Source organism: Chrysoperla carnea, chromosome 4 (assembly GCF_905475395.1).
Source record: "Chrysoperla carnea chromosome 4, inChrCarn1.1, whole genome shotgun sequence".
Taxonomy (NCBI): Eukaryota; Metazoa; Arthropoda; class Insecta; order Neuroptera; family Chrysopidae; genus Chrysoperla; species Chrysoperla carnea.
Window position 1 is genome coordinate 34,312,208 of NC_058340.1, and position 25,289 is coordinate 34,337,496.

Below are 25,289 nucleotides of genomic sequence, written 5' to 3' on the forward strand. Positions count from 1 at the left end.
AAAATAAACTGTTTTATTGACAGTTTATTATTGTATTTTACCTCCCTTGTCAGTTCACAAGTAAGCGTCTTAGCCCTGCCCCTAATTCAAAAAATGAATCTGGATATGGATATGGACACTCACCTCAGAATCCCTCCAAAAACATTTATAGTTTACTCCAATAATTCTCAACCACGTTTTATTCGAAAAATAACGATTTAACGAAAATTGGATCTTGATGGAGTTTATTCTATAGGTAGATGAAAAACGTGATTAAACAAAATTGAGAAATAACGTCAGGATTTTACATATTTTAGGACAAAACGAACTACTATGCAAAAGTCTGTGCGATTCACCAAACACTTTCAGTTTTGTATTGACATAAATAGTGCTTAAAAAAAACAAGTGAAAACAAACAACTGACTGAGTTAATTGTTGAAATACCATGTATAGACAGTGTTGATGACTCTTATCACATTACGCATATATACATGTCACACACATATAACTGATATACCCATATAATACATACTATACAATTTGCGAAAATGCGCTCACACGGGTAAACAGTGATGTTTCAAACAAAAGTTGTTTATTTTTTTATTAGAAACATTTTTTACGTTTAAACTTTTGTTCTATCTCTAACGGTTTAGAAAATGAGTCCTGCGGACCCAAGACCCAATTGACCTATGTTGCTCATTTACGAACTTGACCTCACTTTTTACGCCCTCAGCACACTTTAAAAATTATTAATTTCAGGTTGATATCTCTTTTCGTTTTTGAGTAATCGTGATGACATACGGGCATACGACAGACGACAGACGACAGACAGACAGACAGACAACCAGAAATGGACTAATTACGTGATATTATGAACACCTATACCAAAATTTTGTTCATAGCATCAATATTTTCAAGCGTTACAAACTTGGGACTGAACTTAGTATACCTTGGTATATTTCATATACATGGTATAATAATTGAAATCTTTATATTTCGAAGTAAGCGTGAACAAAAATTATAGGGGTAGGCTCGAAATGTTTTTTGCTAAGATTCTAATAACTAATACAAGAGCGTCAACTTTTTATGAAAACTAGCTAAAACCTATTTTTGTCCAGCCATTTGAACATTATGCGCTTGTGTCCAATGAAGAAGTTGTCTAGAATTTTTCTGATTCTTTCATAATAAGAATTAATAATTTTTAACAATCGACGCAATCGATTTCAATTCGAAACATACATAAAACTTACAAATTTCAATTTTGTATCAACTAGAAAAGTATATATATCGAATAAAATAGCAGAACTTGTATTATATGTTGGACGTGTGATTAGACACGTATTTATTTATTTTAAGACATTATTATGTCCGAAAAAGATATTAAATTCCTTTTTGTGTCACATTTTATCCCATATTTAGGTCATGGATAACCCAATACAGCAAAATTGTGTTTATTCTTTAAAAAAAATGTTTTTTCTGTGTAATACACCGTGACTAGAATGTATGTTTAGAATATTCTACATGCTTATATTATTATTTATTCTGACATATTTTTGACAAGATAATAATGTTTATGATGTAATGTGGGAGAGATATATTTGAAAACAATATATAATATGGGTCACATGTGATCACCATGTGAGACGGTATAGATGGATTCGTGGGTAGTTAGTAATAGTATTTGAAAAAATTTGATGTACAGACAATTTTTTTTCCATAAAATCTTTAAATATTTTAAGAATATTATCATCAAAATATACTATGGCAAGGACATATATGTCGACTGTCTTTCGACTTAAACTATTCATTTATAAACTCAAAATCAGACAAATCGACATTGAGCTGTCCAAACATCCACCGATATAAATCGTCAACCCTCCCGTACGGTATAGTTGAAACTAAGGTACGAATAATTTCAACCACAAGTCTAAACTTGCCTTGTTGCTTTTACTACCTTAATGATGATAATTGTTTTAATAATTAAAAATTATTAAATAATTTTAAACAACTCAAATGAGTTGTTGTAAGTGATTTTTTTTATGAATTATTTTTATTTGTTAATTTTTATTGAAAGCATTCTTTCCAGTACACGACCGATAAGTATATTTATTTTCTATATAAAATTGACAATTTTAATATGCAAAGAATTATTTTTAAATATTTATAGTATATGCAAGGAATATGATTATGTATATTTTGATTATTCAATTGAAATTCGTACTCAGTAAATAAAATAATTTTTAACGCTTGAAAAAATCTCTCATCACGGGACAAAAGATTATCGAGTAATTGACATTAGCGCTGATAGGATAATTATACTGTATTATTTGGTATAAAGATGTGCAATCAAAATTACTTAGCCTCGACAAATATGGGATATCTCATTTGTGGGTTAGGCAAAGTTCTAGCCCATCAGAACTAGTATTTGTAGCTACACGAACAAATCACCCAAATTCCTTATCTTAAAATGGAAAAATATCGTTATAGTATAGCATGCTGTATATTAGCTGTCAATGACATAGCCAAATAACTACCAAATATAATTTCAAAAACTTGTTATGGGCATGAACTATACTGATGTCTTATTACCAAAAGACAACTACCTTAGAATTCATTTTAATTTTGCTTTTCCAATCAAAAACAATTGAAACATTCTAGAAAATTAATCAAACTGGTTTTTTTCTGTAAATGTTTAGAGAAACTAAAACTAAAATGTTGTAAAAAAAAGTTATTCTTTGACAAAAAAAATTACCCAAGCATGTTGTACTTGTGTAACCACCATTAAAATGGATTACTATTTACTTTTAGCAATTGAATGAATGTGGACAGTTTTCCTTGTAATACAATTGAAGAAAAACAATTGCATTTGGAGAAAATAAGTTATATAATTGAATAAAAGTGTCTGTGAAAAATGTGATTTATTTATTTTTTTTTTTTTATATTTTTATATATGAGAAACTACGAGGGTAATAAAATTGTATACACACCGGAATGCTATAACAAATAATGTGGTGATTTAGTTTGTCTTTTGTCTACCTTGTTTTTAAAGAATCTCTTTTTTTCTTTATTAAATTTGTGCAGGAAATTTCTTATGATATTTTTTTTGGCTCGCAAATCCTCATTAAATAATTAAAGACCTCCGTTACTGCTTTTTTACAAAACAACTTATTAGGTGTGAAAGTATTTAAATCTTTCAATTCAGCAGAGTAAGCTGATAGTACAAAAGCTCAGAATAGTTTATCAAAAAAAGGTAATCAGACAGCGAAAAAACTTCTCTTTACGATGGTAACGGCATATTTCAGCTATCAAATGGTCATAGAGTTAGAAAAACTCCCTACTGCATTTTCTTATTTAACGTTATCATGCTCATTTGAAAACGCAGCGCTTTCGAAAAGTCGTGGAGAGAAGTTTGGTAGATTCGCTAAAAGGAAATCACTTACGAAGTTTCCAATAGACACTAAACAAAGCAGCCTTCTTGTCCTACGGTCTAATATTTGAATAATTAAAATAAATAAATAAAAAAAACAATTAAAAAACTATGAAACAAAATTACATAAGAGCCCTAGATAGATATGCAAGAGCAAGAGCTAAAATAGTACACGAGAGCATTGATCATATCATAATAATCCACACAAGACCCGAACAAGTGAAAAACGAAAAGCTTTATCTCTTAGCTTGTGTGCGGTAATGGCAATGAAATAAATGCATCAATATTAACATACACAAAAAAGAAAAAAAAACACAAATATATCCCGTTATTCGTTATACAACATAAACATGAGACACATGCATGCATGTAAGAGTGAGAAAACTACATTATAGTTACAAGTAAATATGTTATATAACATAGACAAGAAGAAGAACAACAACAGACAACATAAAAGTTTTAATCTTTCATCTTTGTTTTTTATATAACAGTACTACAAGCTTGCTCGCGTATCGCTTACATATGAAGCTCTCTAATGCTTTCGTATAGCACCAGTCATTGTCAATCAGTTCAAGGTCATCCAGACTGGCTCAACACGTATGTACGTGTATATACTATATAGATATCTAGTCAACATTATAGTATGTAGCTCTATGTTGTGTAGCTTGCCTAGTAGCTGCTACGTATGTAACACGGTCGTAACGGTTATTCGCTTGTTGCGCGTGATAAATTGTGCGCAGCGTGTATCATAACATTTGCTTGTTAGCAGCCACAATTGTTGTACAATCAAGGTCATTACCCTGTTATTGAATATTATGGAAATTAAAAACATTTTTCAACACCACTTGAAAACTGCAAATATTATATTTTTATGCTTGAGAGATATATTTATTCTGTTATTAAGATACCATTAAATTCTTGAATATCTATTATTATGGATTTATTATTATATAACCGGAAAAATGTTTTATTTATTATGCCTAACAACAATTTTTCTTAGAATTTCTACATTTTTATACGGCGAATATGATTATTTCTTGATTATTTGAACATTATGTCAGATTTCCCACATTAGAATTATGTAATGATTCAATGACCTGGAAATTAGGTATTTTCGAAGTAGGTATAGTCACGTCAAATTAAATACGGAAAAAGTATTTTTTCTTTCACCTAAACTGCCATTTTATTACCTTCTAAATTAAACACTAAGACATTGTGTTTTTTTTTTTGAAATTTGGATAAAACCGTGAAAACGGCTTTAACAACCATAGAGAACATTAAAAAAACCATAGAAATTGAGAGTATCTACCACTATTTCAAGCAACTCTCTAGCAAATAGTGAGTAGTCACTACAAAATAGATATTTTTTTTTACTTTTCACTATTTCGTTTTTAGAGAATACTGTATTTTTTTCAAGTTTTGCTGATCTTTTTTTTATCCCATTGGTAAGGTAAATTGAATAGTTTCTACAACAAATTTGACAAAATTTTCATACAAAAGAATTTGTTATATTTTACAGAATATACAAAAGATAACAACTTCCCTAAAACGCTTTGTATGTTCGTTTAGTTCGACCTTATAACATCCGATTTTAAATAATTAAACACTGAACATTATATATTGTCTATAGTACATCCCTATTTAAAGCAAAAGGTTAATAGCCCCATTTTATGTAAACGAACGCACACAGGTGCGTAGACGTTACTCCATAGGATATTTATGATATTTATGATATTTAATTAGCTATGTTTTAAAATAAAGAACAGCTTTATTACAAACATTAATTTTCATAAACTTAAAATTATTTCAAGCATGTATTTTCTATATACAGTGTACCTACTTCAATGGTTGCGAAAATAATTCATCTGTCAGGATTTGGATAATTTATTTTTAATGATAAAAAATTTAATTAACAATATCTTCTTATGTACCTGTCTTCTTAGAATTTGATGCCCTTTTTATTGACTTTTAAAAACTTGAAAAAAAAAATTTTTATTTAGGTACAGTATTTATCAAAACCATTGTGACCCATAAAGGCCAATCCGACAAATTTTTATCTATGCAGTTTCAATGATATGTAACGTAAAGAGAACAAGTGATTTGATATTGTTCATAGTTATTCGAGTAAGTTATTTTTGTATATCAGGAAATCAAACAAATAAAATTTAAAATGCGTGAAAATTTTTTTAAAATGCTTCTCTGTTACCAAAAAAGTTCTCTTACCATTCAAGTTTCTCTGTAACTTGAATGTCATTTAATAAATGTTTTTGGTACGTTAATCGTCTATCATGATATAAACTAACCTTTACAACAAATTTATTTAATATTTAGGAAAATATCTAACATGACATTTAACGAAAAGTCTATCATTTGTCATAATCATAACGGAGTCAAAGAAAGAGATACGGATTTTATGAAAAGCAATGAGTTGCCCTTCATATTAAATTTCACAAGAGTATGACAGATTAGAAAGGCAAGGAAATAGTGAAAATGAACCAAAGCAAACAAGTAATTATCTCCTTTGTAACCGATTCATGCTTTTTATGTTTTCCAACCCCTGTCCAAGTGAATATCTATTGAGCCTGCCCTTGCTTGTAGCTCCAAAGTGGTGGACCGATTTTAATGAATTTTTTTTATTTGGAGACCAGTTAAAGTGTGATATTCAAATTTGTTTGATAAAAATTTTCATGAGCAGGCATTGAAATCAACAATTATTTTTTAAAAACATAATAAAACTGTGAAACCGTTGGAATGAGTTAATCTTTGCGCTTTCATATTAAAAATAGAACAATTTTTTAGCACCTATTTCAAAAGACTTTTTTGATTCATCATAACTTCTTTTGATTTTATGGGAATACAATCTAGAAGTGGCTCGAAATTTTAAAAAGAAGTCAATTTCGGTAAAAAATTAGAGATCATATATACAATTTTTCAGTAAAAATTAAACGCTAGAACTTTTGCGGTCGAAATTGTATAATAAATATTAAGATTGTCCCCACGTTTGTTTCCATAGTAGAAGCCTTCATATAAAATTTCAGAAAGGCTTTTTCTAATAGTTTAGAATTTTGAGATAAAAAATTACATGTTGTAACGGAGAATTGGATGTTTTAAGGGTGGCTGCTAAATTTGGTGTAGCACTTTTACCAGTCATGAAAAATAATCAAAATGATTTATGGTAGAAATTTTTGTTAGCATGAATTTCAAAAAGTTACTGTATCCTAATTAATGGTGGGTAATGTACTATATTATAATTTGCTAATGGCTTGATATACAGTACAAACTTTATGTAAATTTGAATGTTATAAAACATTATGTTTACTTATGTAAAATATTATGTAAACATAAACTTTATATACATTGGTATATAATTCATTGGTATATACATATAAGGGTAAAGTATTGTACCTAGACAACAATGTGTAATTTAAATCACTCTACAGTTCCATAAAAAATATTGCTGTCTTCGTCACAGTAACTGTTTGAAAACAAAGCTTACCTACTGGAAAGCAACTAAGAATATGATTGTCCGGGTATGTCATTTTTCAAGGATTATAAATCAAATTTGTGAATGCAATTAAGTTTCCTAACTTTATTTTTTTGTAAAGAAAGGATCAAACCAACGTACTGCACCAAACCAACGAACTGCACCATTGATTATTGGAAGAAGTTTAATGTTATAATTATTTTGAACTTATTTGGTGGTTAGAGTATTGAAAATAGGATAAATAAAGTTAAAAAAAAAATGGCCACCCTGGGTCATTTAATAAACATTACACTTTTAAAGGAGTACGCCCAGGTAAAATTAAGGTGTTGTAGGTGTTGTTGAGGTTCTTGTTGTTGTAATAAAAATGACTTTTTAATATATATTAATATAAATTTTATACTGGGTACCACACTCCTCTTTAAATTATATTCACATAACTTTGCCTTTGGATTTTATATGTACGTTTGTATTATTGTAAAAGGAGTTTACTAGCAAACAAATATATTTTATGAAACTTATTACTTTAGGCCATGTTATCTATCCATAGTAGTAATTAATTATTACGATATAAGTCATTTTTATTAAGATATATCGAGGCAAATAAATAGAACAGAAATATTATCGTATCGATATTCAATTCCAAGAAAATGATTTGTTTAATTTTACAAATACTTGAAGTATTTATAGCTATAACTCTAAATTTATTGTTTCCATGTGGCAACAAACCAAATTGTTTCCCTATCATCAATATACGGAAACAACACCTATGAAGGAGGTTATAATAGAGATTTTATGCAAAAATTTTTACCGTGAAATCTGGAGCTTCCAATTAACAGTTCTCTAGCTGTAACATTTTTCGACTTAATAAAAGTTTTCCCAATAGAGAATTTTTTTTTCGAAAATTTACAAAAATTTATTAAGAAAAATTAACAAATAAAACTTTTTTAACTGTTTTTTCATGTAATTTTACAATTGTAAATGGTTTTTTTAAACTATGAATTCAAACGCCAGTGGCGTTAACAAATCGTTTCTAGCAACGTCAAAGCACGGGTAAATGATAAAATAACATGCAAAATGATAATTTGTTTGTTTCTAACTTCAATGACGTAATGTTCCATAGAAACAAGCTGAAAAATGTAAATTTAGCATGATTCCGATTAGTTCACTGCCTCAACGAGTGTAAATACGCCACTGCCGTTTCTTTTTATTCAAAAATATAACTATTTTTATTAATACATAATGAAAAAAAAAAAATGGAATTATTAATTTTAAAAAAAGTTACTCAAATATACGTTAGATGAATTATTATTTCATTAATAAAGATACGAATTTTTAACCAAACAAAAACATTAACGTAAGTTCTCTATTATTTCCAAAAAACGGTGGGCCATACATTACTAATAGCTTTTTGGACGACTAAATTAATTTTGAGTAATGGCTACTAACTAACTATTGTCAAGTTCAAATCTTGCGGTAATGTTGGAACACCGTGTATATAATCTGTTCGAGTAAAATTTTATTTATATTATAGACTCATATTACAACAATACTATGATCCCATATCTACCTAAACATATCAAATTATATGATTATACGGACGGTTACCAATTAAATTATGTATAACTTTAATTAACGATAATTACTTATATGTTAACAATTCTAGTAATATTATACCTATATTACAATTATAATTATAAACTCAGCTTTGATTTAAGCTAATTTTACATATATGGTTTTGAAAAGTAAATCGAAAAGTTAAGTACAAGATAGAAGAAAACTTAGAAGTATACAGCTGTTCCTAACAACAAAAATATTTTTTTTTCAGCAAAAAACTAAACTAAAAAAAAAAAAAACAAGTAAAAAAAAACACACTCAAAGTATATGTCACACTGTTACGTGATTTGCTAGTTTGCTCACCATGGCAAGTCGCGTTAAAGACCTTCGTTCCAAATAAATTTTGATAGCCAACTTCTGCAACCAACAATTTTTTCTTAAACTGCATTATTTCCTTAAACTCCAATTGGGAATTATTATATTTATAATTTAAATAAAGAACATATATATAATAAATCACGTAATCTACCTCAACAGCAAACCTAGATGCCGTCAAACCAGAAGACAGCTGTCATAAGAAGGATTAAGTCTTAAAAAAAAGCAGCAATGGTTTGTGGAAAGAGTCGACTATTAAAAAAGTGGACTATTTTTTATTGAACAGTTCATTCTTACATTTTAACAATATTGTTGTAATTTACTATGGTTTCTAAATATAGATACATATATTTATTCAACCTCTAGTTGAAATCCAGTTCAAAGCTTATTTTGTAGTTCTATTTAAAGGCACTAGTTTTCGCATGGAAAATTTAATTTTCTAACACAAAAGGTATTAATTAAGAATTAAAAGTATAATAATTAAAAGTTCAAAACCGTTTAATTGTATGAAATATAAAGTCACTCACTCATTAACAGAAACAATACATTTCTAAAGCTTTCTTTTTCATAAAAGACACTTTCACTGAGTTTATTAAGTTATTAAACAGACAAAAACTTTTAGACCGCGGGATAGCACCCTTTTTGTTAAATGATCAATACATACTTGAAACATTGTGAGTGACTTCCTTTTGGCAAATCTACCAAACTTTTTCAATACGACTTTTTTTCGAAAGTGTTGCGTTTTGAAATAAGCATGATAATGTTATATTTAAGATATCAATCTGAAAAAACGAGTCAAGGAATTTATCAGACAAGGAATTTAATTTAAACAATTCAGCAGTAAACTATGATGTTTTAAAAAATAAAATGATTTAAGAACGGCATGTTTGAGGTGGAAGACAAGCTCATGGCTGCAGTATTTTTACCGGACAAATTATTTTATTGTTTAATTAACTATTAATGTTATCATGTGGACATAGTATCCGACAAATTCCCTGGTTCATTTATTCAGAGCGATGGCTCAAATATGATGTTATCATGTTCAGTTTAAAAAGTAGCACTTTCGAAAAAAAAGAAGCTACTCACGAAGTTGCGAGTATGTATTGATCATTTAACAAAAAGGGTGCTGTTCCGTGGACTATTTACTTACTTGATGCTTTAAAACTTTAACATGTAGTCTTTTCAAAAAGTTCACAATAATTTTCTTAGCCACTGAAATACTAAAATATTATGTTTAGTTATGCGTACAAACCAACAATTCTCTACCGCAACCAATCCTCTACCGCAATATAACCTTTTAAAATAATACCACTTAAATGGAATTATATTGTTATTATGAGCGGTAAAATAGTACTTTTGAAAAGTAATCCATTATATTATAGTCATAAAAAATGGTTAATCCATACTGTTTTATATCTAACTTGTTTTTTTAAATGAAATTTTTTTTAAGGGAGGCTTTTATCGAATTTCTTTTTTGAAAGTATTCAAGGATTACTCAACGGTTAGTTGGTATCATCTATATTAAAGAAAATCAAATGCTGGTCTTTAGTCAGCGCACTTGAGAACGGTAAAACCGATTTGGCTATTTTTTGTTATAAAATTTTTGTAATGGTCCGAAAACGTTTTTTATTGAAATAAAAATTTACAAAAAATCCACGCGGTAGCTCGCAGTTTAAGCAGTAGAATTACTCATTGGAAGTGGAAAAAAAGGAAACATGAGTGAATTAATCACGAAAGTTAATTAAGGTATTTTAACGACATGTGACTAAAAGTAGTTTTGCGAAAAAATCCCATAGAGGAAGTTTTCAACGACCTTTATTTTACCTGTGTAAAACAATCCCTAAATCGAGTGTTATGAAAGTGAGAAAGTGAACGCAAGAAAGTAAAAGGCCATAACGCGTTGTCTTTACTTTTAAACTCAGCGAAGCGGTAGGTATCAAGCTAGTATAATATGAGTATGTAAACAAGTATCTGAATCATTCGTTATAACACGTTTGTATTCTAAATATATAATATCCCTTTACCTTTTCATCAAATCACAATAATTATTCAAAACAAATATTGTTTATAATAATAATAAATTCTAATAATATTAATTTCTATATTATATAAATATAATAGTTAATATTAATACTATTTTGACATATTCACAGCAGGGTGTTTATGTAGACTACTTATAAAGACGAGATATGATAACCAATTGATTTTTAATCGGGCCATACTCTGCCTGAAAAAGTACAACTTTGCTGTGGACGTTTGTATTTATGAGTCAGTGAATTTATGAATTCCTCCGGAGAATCAATATTCAGTTTAAAATTTTCGAACGGAAGGCCCAGGAGCCGAAGTTGTAAGATACAGTGTTTCATAGTTGCTACTTCCGCTTCGACAGAATAATCATTCGCGAATATTACAGATGCCTAAGTTCATGAAAAATACGTGAATGGGCGTATAGTTCACCCTTATCTGTAACGCCCGGGTACATCCTGACCCAAAACCACTTGGTTATTAGGTCCCACCTTATATATAATATTTGATATTCTCTTGGTGTACCCTAATTTAGAACCTCGAATCTAAATCACAAACATAGTATTATTATTTATAATATTCTACGTAAAATATACAATGTGTTAATCTTTCAACAATCTTTGTATTTATTCAAGGATTTATTTTCAATGTGACCTTCTCAATGAAATCAATTTAGCAGACATTTTAAATAGAGATATTTAACGCCATTTTTAAATAAGAATTAATACGATTTTTAATGTAACCACCATGATAGTTGTTTCCTTGATAACACAACTAAGAACGTAAAATGCATGTTGCGTACCTCATGTGTGCTCACACATGATGTATACTCACATTTTGCGGTTATATCGAAACTTTTAATTTTTATGAATGTCTTCATTAAGCTAACCTAACACGATAATTCAAATCGCACTAATCGATTTACGGCTGCAAACTTGTGCAAAGAAACTTATTTCGTACAGTGTTAACATGTTCAAATAATTTGTGTAATTTTAAACACAATAGATTGCTAATAATTGTTATACCGATGAAGATGTTATAACAAATATGATGGGTTCGAATTCGTTGGGTACGCTCTTACCCAATGGTGAGCATGTTTCTCAAGGACTTCAGAATTATTGTCACAAATCATTTGGCGCATGTACTTGTAAGAGATCAACATTAGTAAAAAGCAATGCAAGTTTAAAAACTGAAATTTTTGTTCATAGGAAATAACAGTATGCTTTTCTTCACGTTAAACTTTTGAAACTGAAAAGTTCGAAACTGTAAAACTAAAAAGTATCTTTTCTACAATAACCTGTAAAAAGCTTAGAAATTTTCAGGTGGTATACATACAACATTTGTTTATTATTCATGTTTCATGCCACAGTTAAATATGATGTAGTCATATTTTTATTCTAATATGTGGAGAAAAACCTGTTAAAATATTAACGGTACACTTCGTTCGATCTCTACATTTGAAAGTTTGTATTTCATGTCTTACAAACAAAATGTGGTGGAAGCGCAAATAAATGCATCGATATATTAACTGTTATATACACTGCTCAATTTAATTGCGTTTCCACCACTTATTTTTAGTAGATACATTTTTAATGAATTTTTAATTGCCAATTGGAGGCCGCGGTCAATCTGACCTTTAGAATCAGACCAATAAGTTTGTGATTTTTTTAAATAGAAAGAGCCGATGAATATTTCTAATTTAATTATACTATACAGAGATAATTTTAAAGTTTTGTTTTAAGAACATTGAAATCGTAAATACGATAGTAAATATATAAGATACAAAAAATGCAGGATCGAGTAGAGACTCGACATAGTAGCGATATTGAAAAATCTTTGAAAAGGAATCCGATCAATTTTTTTCCGAAAAAATTAAGTAATGAAGTAAAATCCATTGTGTTTTTATGCAAATTTTATTGATTTTTTCAGTTAACTCAGTTAATTTTGTAAAGTAAAAAATAATAATTCAAGTCAATTTACAATTTTACTTGTTTTTACAATCTCATGGAAATTACAATATTACGGTGACATGTACATCGGAGAGAAAATTCCTTACAAACAATAAACAATATGTACTCCGATAATTTACATGAAAACTGTATAACACACAATACATACATTAGGAAAGTCTATCGTTTTAATATTTACAATCTGGTTACTAGGATCACTTTTGAAGGTCATGTCATTATAAATGTTATGATATACATAATAGAATACAATACAATATATTGTGTATACGGGTATTATGTAAATATATATATATATATATATATATACAATTCGCCAAGAAAAATCAGCACAAACTAAGCGAATTCCTTCTTAATAATAATTAAATGTAACAGTATCACTTGTTGAGAAATCGTAACTATTATAACTCTCTCGATAAATATAATTTTTTTAAAAGAAGGAAACATATTTTGTGATGAATACGTCGATATTTAGCCATTCCATTTGATAGTCCATTGTCAGTAAACTATAACTTGCAGTATAGGGAATATTCATGTATTTTTTTATATTTTTAATTCATTGTGTACACCGTTATAACAAAGTAAAAAATATAAATACTGCTTAAAAATGCTGTATTTAAGTGTAAAAAAATATTGAAAATACATTATAATTTTGAGATATTCAAACGCAGTTTTTTGGCGCTCTCTGTTGATGGCGTATAAGTACGTGATCTGTCAATTGGTGACAGTGCAATGTATAATTTACACTTTAAAAAATGAATTTACAACACAGAATTTACACTCGTTATTATTAAGTTTTCTTATAAATAACCGTAGAATAGTATAATTTAATGAAATACCATAAAAAATGTAAGTAATTAATATCATACAATATGTCAACAAATTTGACAAGCCCGTACTTTGATGTCACGTCCGTATAAAAATTTGAATTTCCCCCACTGAATTTGTACTTTTATTAATTAGTTTTAAGTAATTAAAAAGATATTAATTACTAAAATAATGGTTTAGTTGAAATGTCCAGTCATTAAAGTTATGGAAGAAAAATATTTGAACCAAATTTAAATTTCATGAATATTCCCTATTGAGAAAATTCCTAATGACGTCCAACAATCAGTATATCAATAAAGCTGGCTTAAATTACGGCATACATACATTTGTACAGAATTGTTGTAAGTTATTACTATGGTTTCTGAAAATCCATCTATTTCAATGCGTGCTGAAGCCCAGTTTAGCCTACTTGTCCTTTTCAAATTAATTCCGATACGTCAATATATACATAAGATCGTTATTCAAATTTATTAGATATGATCCATATAAATTGAAAAATTTCATCCTTGGTATGAAAGCATTAGCTCATTTTTCTTGTGTAGAAATTCACTTAAACTTTATAGGTAATAGTTATGTCTGTACAAAATTATTTACATTATAGTTTTCATCTAGAAAAAGTTCTCAGAAATCAGTATCATAGCAAAAAAGCTATTTTCAAAGACAATTAGCTCTATTGTGTGTATCTGTGCGAGTATAATGACTCCTTATACGGTTTCTTTCAGCCTATGATTTAATTTTTTTGTAAAACAAAAAAAAAGATAAATGGAAGCTTACGTAATTGAGAAAGAAAAAAAATTGGTATCGTCGTATTTATTATAAATGACAAATTTTTGTCTTGCCTCTTCACATTTCACCTTGCTACTAATTTCATACCAATCTAATTGGACATTATGAAGAGAACGAAATCAGTAAAACAGAAATTTCAAATTACGTCCTTTCCCGAAAATGATCCGATCATAGCGTCAAAAATTATGATAACCTCGGAACCATGGTGAATTATTATCCCAATTTTCATTTTCCTGACTCGAAAACTTTCCAAGAAAAATCGAGGAAATTTAACAAACGTTTTCAAAATTTTCAAGATTTCCAAAGCTTTTTTCCAAGATATAACTAGATTGTTTAAGCTGTTTGTCATGCCAATTTGGACCGATACTATTCAATAGGTTTTTTTCTATCACTTTTAGGTTTATTTAATACTCTATTAAAGTAGTGCGAAAACTATAAGACATAGTACAAATTGAACGTTGATATTATTGGAAAGAATTTGAAGGCATGATTATCATTTTTACTTTTAGAATATTGGGTTTTCCAATTGTCATTTTAATACTATACACTGAAATTGTGTCTTTATTATTGTATAAGCTATTATGTTTAAAAAAAAAATAGTAAGTTTCGTTATATGTATTCAGTCAAGTTATTGTACAATTGATTAGTAAGTTCATTATAAGGATCTTGAATTAACATTATCCTTACAAGGTTCCCTTTAACAAGTGGCAATCGTATTTATATGTACATAATATATTCTCTACAATATCGTAGGATTACAATTGTACCACTTGTTGCTTAGTCAAATTGTCTATCATTAACACATTGTTATCATACATAATTGGATAACTGCCAACGTTTACCATTTTATTCAGTTATAATAACAAATATAGCAATAGTTTAATTTTCGAAAAAAATTCTGAAAATCTATATACAGCTTCCTTTAAGTATTTTTTTGAACCTGCAAAAAAGTCGTCATCGCTTCAAATTCCGCAGAAAAGTTTCTGCAAGTATCTCCCAAACTAGTTAAACGTTGTCATGGTTTTGTGTTCATAGTTTTTTGGTAGAAATTGTCACGTAACAGTATGAGATATGCTGTGTGTGTGCCATATACATGAAAACCACTATATTCGAGAGATCGAGGCTTTGTGCAAAACAGCATTTAAGACGATATCTTTAACTGGTATCACAATCTCGATGCTAAGGTTTTGCACTTTTCCCCGTGAATTTTATGGACTGTACTAGAAAATATTACATATGGTTATTACAAAAACATGGCCAGAAAACCAAGATAAAGTTTTTGTCATTTCATAAAATATTCCGATATAAAACAAATACATAACTTTAAATTATTCATAAATCCTTTGTATGTACATATTTGATGTATCAAACCACAGAATTTTCTATACATTAACAAAGAAGATATATTTTATTAGAATTTAGAACAACGATTGATGGAATATTCTAGTTAATGATTAATGGAATATTTTAGTTAATTAATATTTCATACAACAAATTTCAATCAATTTTCTTTTTATTTTACTTACTCGCGTTCACATACGGTGTTATTGCGGTGTTATTGTAAAGAAATAATATTCAATAATCATGAATCTTGAACCTAATAATTTCAAACGTTTTATATGCAATTAATCGTATATTATTCATAATTTTTTGTAATTTTTTACCCCCGATTAAAAAGACGTCTAAACAGATGAAAAGGTAATTTTACCCAGCATGTTTCTAGCTATTTCAATTGCGATTTTATGGCTCCGTGCCCGAAACAAATTGAAAAAAGGTGATGAAAAGAGGCTTCAAACAGCTGAGACAATTTTTTTGAAACATAGCTAAGAACACTCTCGATCAAATTACCTTTCAAACAAAAACTCAAACTCGGTTTATTCGCTTAGGAGCTACGATCAGTCCAAAAACGAACAATCGACATTATTTTATGTTGGAGGTATATTTTTAATTTAATATTTTAGGTATATACATAAAATAATCTTGTCTTTGGGAAGCAATCGTGTCGGTATGAAATTTCATTTTGACGCAAAAGAAGGACAAACAGGCATAAAAGAAATAAACAAACTGACATTCAGAACTTTACTGATTTCTCTATTCGTAGTTTCTAAGGATATTGTAAAATCCCAAGATATAAGAAATAGCCTATGTAAAATGTGACTTTTGAATCTAGTAATGCCAAGTCTAGCTCAAATAATCCAAGATATTGCCCAACTATTATATTTTTGACGATATTTTTATAGAAACTCTTGTCGTCAAATGGACTCAAAAATTATGTTACGAAATTTTTTTAATCCAAATTGAAAGCAATTAAGTTTTTCCTATTCGTTGTAATTTTCTTTTATCCCTTGAATTTCTTTCGTCAAAATTTAATGATAAATACTTCGTATAAAGATTAATTTTGACCCAAAATATACAAAAAAACTGGTTCCGCGCTTGAAACAATCGAAAACTGATTCAAATTAACAAAAACAAATGAAAACAGGAAGATTATATCTACTAAATAAAATGAAAACGTTTTTCGAAAGAATGACAACATTTTTCGACAAAGTTTTAAAACAGCCTTGACTTGAGTATAATAATAAATTAAACTTTTTTAAACATCCCAATTAAACACCTTGTTTAAAAGTTTTGTTATCACAACTATGGTATTTTATACAAATTTACTTTCGTCATAATTATAATGTAGCATACGGTTATTAAATTTCATAAATAAACCTCGGTAAAAGTTTAGTAACATAATAAATTTAATATACTTACATTAAAAAAAATTATATTTAACAACTGCAAATAACTGAGAAACTTGACACTACAAAGTTAATAACATGACACTGCAAATAGAACTTGGAAAAATGTATCAAACAAAAATTGTTGGGCTCAAAGGTTGACACTTCATAGAAAGCATGAATTTTACCATGAAATTTAATATTTATTAATACTTTAATTATTATTTTTTAATATTTTCAAAATTCTTTAATTGGATTTTTTACAAAGCCGAAGTTTGCATTTTGAACTTTTCATCTGATTTTTTGTTGTTGTTAGAAACCTAGCACATGACGATTCTATTAGTGCTGAAAAGGAATATATAGACTCATTTCTATGAAATCGATCTGAAAAAGTTTCAAATTTGGAAGAAATGATTTTTTTTTAGTAAAATTCTAACTAAATTGATTTATAGAGTCTAATATGTTAGGATCTTAATTTCCATTAAGATTAATTAAATCAAACTCAAGGCTACTAAAATTGAATTCCAACCACATCCACAAAGTTAAATATTATGGGGTTGAATTTGAATCTACATTTCCAAAAATTGTCAATTTAGAATCTTTAAACAATTTTTTTATCTTTATTCCAGATGAATGGATTGGATTATCAAATCAATTTTTGGGTATAATGGCATTTATCACAATTGGATTGGTATTAATTGCAGCAGTTAGCTATCAGTTTGCGGCCACATGGCGTTGGTTAAAAGATCGAAGTCGATTTACAAGTGTTGAACGTGAACGGGATGATTCAATATCAAAACAATCAGCGATTCGTATCAGTCATTCATTACCAGACTTACAGTCAGAACCAATGAAACAAGAATATGTGCAAGAGCATAAATCAGATACTAAAAAGGTATGTTGTAGAAAATCACGAATTGTTCCAATTTTGGGACTATAAAGAAAATTTTTTTTATGAGAGAGACAAGAATTTCTGTGGCGCCATTATTTGAAATCGATCCAAAATTTCCATTTTTTTCTGTACGTAGATTATCGAGTCAAATTATTAAGTTTATGACACTGCCAGTGATTGCAAAAATTTTCACTTTAAGCCTTCAAAAACATTAAGCAAGACATCTGCTCTTCTTTTCCGTGTCATTTTGAATAATTCTATAGTATTATTTCAGTGCCACAGAAATCATATTTGAACGAGATAATAGAATTATTATTCAATTTAACGAATTTTATAGGTTTTACGGCAGACAACTTTACCAATTGTACCAACTCGTCACCAAACCTTTCAACGACAATTGTCGCATCGTTTAGACTTACCAAATATTCAATTTAGTATATGCAGTTTGGAACATCGCAGTGATTCTAATATTGGATTAATAAAGGTAAGAATTCTAAGATATTCTTCTAGTCAAAATAATACATTTTGTTTCTATTGGAATAAAATAAGATACAAAACGAAGGTTGGACCAGTTGATTTAAAGAAATTGGAAAATGTTAAGACATTTCTTTCCTTGCATTTTTCATCAAATATCAATACTTAAAAAGTTCTTTGCAGTTACAGCTCTCTGTAAAAAAAATAATTACACTTAAGTAAATCTCAAACATTAAAAAAAAGAAGTATTAAAAATTCAAATTCGTTAAAATAAAAGTTTCAAAACAAACACTTCTTAGAAATTAAAAAAAAAATTAATTCCTTATAAGTAACAAATTAATAAACATAAGAATAATAATTATTAACAGCTTGAAAATTATTTTTCACATTATTTATATATGAAAAATAGTAATGCCGCAACACGCAGGACATTTTATTTATACGTTCATAGCCACCAAGTAAGTTTTTTGTCTTTCTGACTCAAGTCTGGATTTTTATTTTTTATTAAATATCAGTCCCATATTTGCGTACTTGGGGCTGCCCCAATTTTCAACCGTACAAATGATATAAACTCATCATCTCATCTTATCTCGCGCCATCACTAATAAAATACTAATAAAATCTCTATATATTATAAATGGGAAAGTAAGCATGTTTGTGTGTTTGTTACGATTTCACGCTAAAACTAGCGAATGGTTTTTAATGAAACTGTACAGCCATCTAGCTAATACTTCAGAATAACACATGATATATAATTTATAAAGATATATTAATAAAAAATAAATAAGAAACTTAAAAATTAATTTAATTTGGCATTTGACATTACCATAAATTACAGATTTCTGTAAAAGTAATCATTTCACATTACCATAAATTACATATTTCTGTAAAAATAGTCAATATGAAATATTACACGGCCATCTTTGCTGATAGACTCAATGAATAATTACGACTTTTATACTATTAAAAAAAATAGAAAACCATACATATATTTTACTTGTGTAAAACAATTTTTACCATTATTTCGAGTGTTATAAAAAGGGGATAAGCGAGAGCAATCTTTACTTTTAAACCCAGCGAAGCGGGTGAGTATCGTTCTAGTTTTATACATAAATTAATATTGTCGTCTCAAGTACATAATATCATTTATAAAATTCAATTAATCATTCCCCTAATTAAAATAGATTTTCCAAAACATGTAAGTAAATAATATATTTTACCATATTTAACAACAACAAACAACATTGTATACTAAAACGCCTCCGTATATTTAACGAATGCGTAGGTAGGCCTTCGTTTCATTTTGATATTAGAATTCTATTTTTAGATAAATTATTTTCTTCTATGCTGGTTGTGATGTCTACTTTATTTTAATAATAAACAGAATAATAGGGATGATCAAGGAACATAATAGTACCTCTGTTTAATATGTGACTCTAAAATAGATTCATTTACTATTAGCCTCTGGCTATAAATAGGTCGAAAGCTAGACCGTAGTCTTTCGCTTTTCACTATCATTTCATAACAGCTAATAAAAAAAGAATAATATATGGATTCTCTGAGGTATTTGTGGTGTCTCGCCTCTTATAGTCAGCGATAGTGTGGATAAGAGGTAATAACTTTTTCTTCTTCGAAAATTTTCTCAATATCATCTGCAATGAATATTCCTTAATGTTAAGCTTGCCACTTGCAAATTTTAAGTAAAAAGTTTTTAGAAACCTTCCTTGACAACAATAACCCAAATTTCCAACTATTCTGAAATGACTGCCAAGTTACTCGTCTGGTTCTAGGCCTATTATAGAAGATAAAACGTTTTTTAGAAAAGCCATTTCTGAAACATACTTGTATGCCCCCCAAAAAAACTAATTATCATAGAGAATAAAACTAGAATGCATGTGCTACGAGAGCTAGTAACTAACGCAGAATGCTCACAATAATAAAACAAACAAATTTCTGCCAGACATCAGCACTTTTCGCTAAACTTTTCAGGAATGCGCACGAGTTTATCCAGTTAACGCATCAATCTCAAGTGTCAGACGTTAGACCTTACTAATTCGATTTCAATAAAAATTCGATTTTAATAATAAAACAAAATTCAGCCCTTCACTTACGCGTGATGCTCTTTATCCAATGAATTTTGATTAAAATTGATGCCGGAAATAACTCACTCCAGGATTGACTTCAATTTAGACATAAATTTTTTACATTTTTAACTTCATTTACATCTTCTTTATAAAAAGAATTTTCTTTATAATTCTTAAGAAAGAGACAGAACTATCTGATTAAGTTTTCATTATTGCAGAGATTATCATCATTTTTCAAAGGATTTTGCCTTTCGAGAAAAGCTTTTCAAAACAAATTATGATTTTTTTCTATTCATAACAATCGGAAAATAAAACAAGAACAAATTTTCATATAACTAATTTCTAAGAAAACGCTGGAATATACTAAGAAATATCGAATTATCGATATAGAAATTGACTTTTTTCTTACATTTACGATTCTACAAAGAAATACGTATTAAATGTGTATGTACAACGTATTAAAAACAATCAATGGTAAATTTGAGCAAAAAATACCCGACCACTATGTTTCTGCTTAAATAAATTATATTGGTATCATTTTTTAAACATAGTAAAATTGGCTTCATACTACAATTTATTTCGTTTTGGAAACTAATAGGGGCTAAATCTTCCTCCTAGATTTTAGACTTGTGGAATTCATAAAATTAGTCAAGTTAGCAGCTAGGGAGTGGGATATTGTTTAGCATGACGAAGTATGACATGAAGAGAGGTTGGCTTCAAAAAAGTGTGACGTTTGCAGTTCATTGCTTATTTGATTTTAATTTTGGTCTTACCTTGTTTCTGTACACTTTTTTAATTTTGATTCACTCTTGTCACAGCATGACAAGCGTGACTTGTCACAGCGCTACAAGAGTGACAGGGAATAATTTAAAAATAGCTCATATGATAAATTATAGTAAAAGTTTTTGTGAAATATATTATGGTATACTTAGTTTAGTCTCAAGTTTGTAACGATTGAAAATATATTGATGCTACAAACAAAATTTTGGTATAGTTATTCATATAATCACACAATTAGTTCATTTAAGGTTTCCCGTCCGTCTGTCTGTCTGCCCGGCTGTGAACACGATAATTCAAAAACAAAATGAGATACTAAGCTGAAATTATAGCGTGTTCAGGGCATAAAAAGGGAGGTTGAGTTAGTAAGTGAGCAACATAGGGCAATTGGATCTTCTTGTTAGAGATAGAACAACAGTAAAGTTTGAGATAGAACAACAGTTTAAATGTAAAAAATGTTAAAAAAAATAAACAACTTTTGTTTGAAACATTTTTTCGTAGCCATCGCTGTTTACACGTAAGGGCTCAAATTGATTTAAAACATTATAGTATGTATTATATGGGAATATCAGTTATGTGAATGTGACACTACAGTCGTGTTAACACTACCTATACAAGGTATTTCAACAATTAGCTCAGTCAATTGTTTGTTTTAACTTGTTTCATATTGATACAACTTTTTCTTATGGTAAATATTTACGTTTAACTTCCAATGGATTTATATAATTCCAGATTGTTCGATTTCGATTTTGTTTGAGTACAATAACTTTTTATCAGAAAGTTAAAAATATCATTTAAGCTATCTATTACTTTGAAGATAGTCCTTACAATAGAAAAAACATAAAAAAACTATTGTTCCTTTTGTTATAAAATTAAATAGGATTATAGAGCATACTTTTACACACATATAGAAATACGAAGAAAAAATGAGAAGAAAATCGGATAAAGGCCTGATTATATGGTTTTATAAGTTCTATTCGATTCTAGGTGGGTAACCATTCGATGTAGATATAGTTTTTCATTATAAACATATACTTTATGTGGTGTATTCAATCTAGCAAATTAGTATTGGCCTTCTTTTATACAAGTACGGGTATTTTCTACTTTCATATTGAAATCTATTTAATAAACATTTAAACATTCCGTATCAATTCTTTTCTATAAAGATCAACAGTGCTCGAGTTTTCATGTGTAAAAATTTTTACCTTCATTGGTGATAGAAATTTTTTACCTTAAAGAAAAGCTTGTTAAAGATAGTAGGTTGAATAAAACCTTATACAGATAAATTTTTTTGCTCTTCATTTTAAATTTTTAAAAGCGAATTATGTTTATTTTTTTGATAGTGGTAGATAATAATAGACATCCTCAGAGATTACCATTGTAGTTTTCATACTCAAACTTGTAGAAATAGTAAATCATTTTTACTCGAAATTATCAAGAAAATGGTTGTTCATCACTTTTAAAAAGTAATTTGTCATTTACAAAGAAATTTAAAAATTTGCCTTTTTAACTTCTCAGTATAGGACGTTATTGTAATGGGTCCGTTTTTTCGTACGTTCGTGGTCATTCTTTTCGTTATCGATGTTGTGCAAAAAAAAATGATATCGACTTGAGGACGTTGAGGTGTCGATCGAAGCGTATTAATGGCATAATGATTTGAAAAGAATTTCATAGCATTGGTTTTTAAATATTTTTTATCATATTCATTATACTGGGAAGTTATTCGTGTGGACCACAAGGGTTGCACCAGACTCGACCCACGGCTTGTTTTTTTTCATATAGCCTCCATCGTCCCATAGCCTCCATCGTAGATACACTTATGGATTGAGTTTATCAAAGATATTTGATAATCAATTTGTTTCATTATTTATAACTACTAAACCATTTATGTGTCTCTGATTCGTTCCCATTTAACAAGATTCGTTATTATTTTGTTTGTTTGTTTATACCTTGATGTTGTTTTTGTTATTGTTGTGTGTTTTTTATTCCATGAGTATCATATTAAAAGTTAAGGTAGGCTGAAGGTAGCTAAATTTGGTTGGAGTGAGAAATCTGTATAGAAGGATGAAAAACATTAGCCATGAATAATATTAAAGCTGCTTGTACTTAGTTAGTAACTATATTATATACGTAGAGAGTGGTTCAAAAACGGTACACGAGATATAGCAGCAGCTTTGGTTTTCTCGGAGAGCAGTGGTGTACAGCGGGTATAATAAAGAGTGAATCAATTTTAGTTTCCTATGTTTATAAAATGGAATGCTGTGAATACTTTTGCTTGTTTCCTTGTCAAATGTTAGTTCAAAATATTATGTTTACAATATGAATCGTTTAACTAGCGCTCAATAACGCTCAAATTGTTCACTTGTTTCATTCGCATCATTGTGTGAAAGGTCCAAAAAGCTGTCAGCCAAGAATACGACATTGAATTTCTTTTTGTTCGGTTTTCTTAAGAGTTGCGTCTATTTCAACAATCCTGCAACGTTTGAGCACCTAAAAGCTAGCATCCGCCAATGTATAACTTGGAAAAAGGCATATTAAATTACCTCATGCCAATAAACTGCTATATAAGGTCCCGACCAGCTCTAGAGTATATTTAATATTCGATTAACAAAAGTATAACTAAGATTATATTACATTTTGTTCTTGATTTGTTTTTTATTTATTTTTTATTTTTTTTAAATTAAAGCTTGGAATAGTCGCGTCGTTGTAGAATTTCAAAGAGAATTTTTTGACCTTCGAACTATCGGGCCAATTTTTTTTAAATATTTAAGAAGAGGCATACATCAAAATCCATATCTAACTTGGTGTCGCCAGAAAATTAGGCCATTGCTATGGGTCAAATAGGCCAATTATTAGAATCTATTTCTGAAGTGATTTTTGAAAATTTTAAAACTTTGAAAGTATTTAATTAAATAGGCCAGAAACGTATACTTGGGGGTTTTGGAGGTCGCTACTTAATAGTTCTGAAGAAAATGGACTAAAAGAGTTTACTCGAGGATCTCAAAGAGTCTCAATTTTCTCTTCTGTTATAATGGCGACTCATTAAATATGTAAATAAACAAAGGTAATAAGTGTTGTTTTTGTAAGAGCCTGAATTTTACGTTTTTAAAGCTTTTAATTCGAGCTATTATATAATATGGGTAATTTTTACTTGATTCATACGTAAGATCAATTTGGAAATCTAATTGGGCAATTAAACACAAAAGGAGCATTTTTAGAAACTGTTCGGTTCCGAATTTAAGTTTCCAAATATATTTTTTGCAAAAAGATCAGATTCTATACACTTCATTATAAATTTAACCTGTTTACTCATTATTCGTGTCTTAATTTTAAGAAATATATCGATTTAATAAAAACAACACATATTCGTACACAAGATGTATTAATATGGCTTTTCTCTTTATTCTAATCGTTTATCAAGGTCATTGATAATGTTGTTATTGTTTTTGTCCTCATTTTCTTAATTTACTTACGAATTCAATTTTCATTGAAACCATTTTAATTTTCATGGACGATAACTAAACAAATATGATATGAAATTTATAAGTTAATTCTCCTCCGATAACAGTGAGCTTAAATTTTTAGAAAAGCAGACTCGCCAAATGGAAGCTACTTACGAAGTTTCAAGTAAGTTTTATCATATAATAAAATGGATGCTGCCCCGTGGACTATATGAGCTCACGGTCTAATAGAAAAATGGTTAACATATTAACAAAAGCAAAAGTCTAAAGGTTTGCTTACATAGCTAATAAAAATAAAAAGCAAAACAAATAGCGAAAACTTACATCCCATTGACCGGACCACTTCTGGATAAGTCACCATCAATCTAAATCTTCAGCGGGTAAAAATAAAAATAAAAACACTTCGAGGAATCAAGGTACATTAAGCATGTGAAAAAATAAAAATTACTCTAA

General features: G+C 28.7%; 1 protein-coding gene across 1 annotated transcript in view; it reads left to right on the top strand.

Annotated features, from left to right (window-relative positions):
• The first annotated feature begins 17,795 nt into the window (after positions 1–17,795).
• The window catches only part of LOC123298479 (synaptotagmin-10-like), a 41,075-nt gene continuing 33,581 nt past the window's right edge, over positions 17,796–25,289 (top strand). The window contains exons 1-2 of the mRNA XM_044880488.1: positions 17,796–18,043; positions 18,378–18,524. Coding sequence (XP_044736423.1) covers positions 17,816–18,043; positions 18,378–18,524 — 375 coding nt within the window. The 5' untranslated portion in view covers positions 17,796–17,815. The remainder of the gene's footprint in view (positions 18,044–18,377; positions 18,525–25,289) is intronic.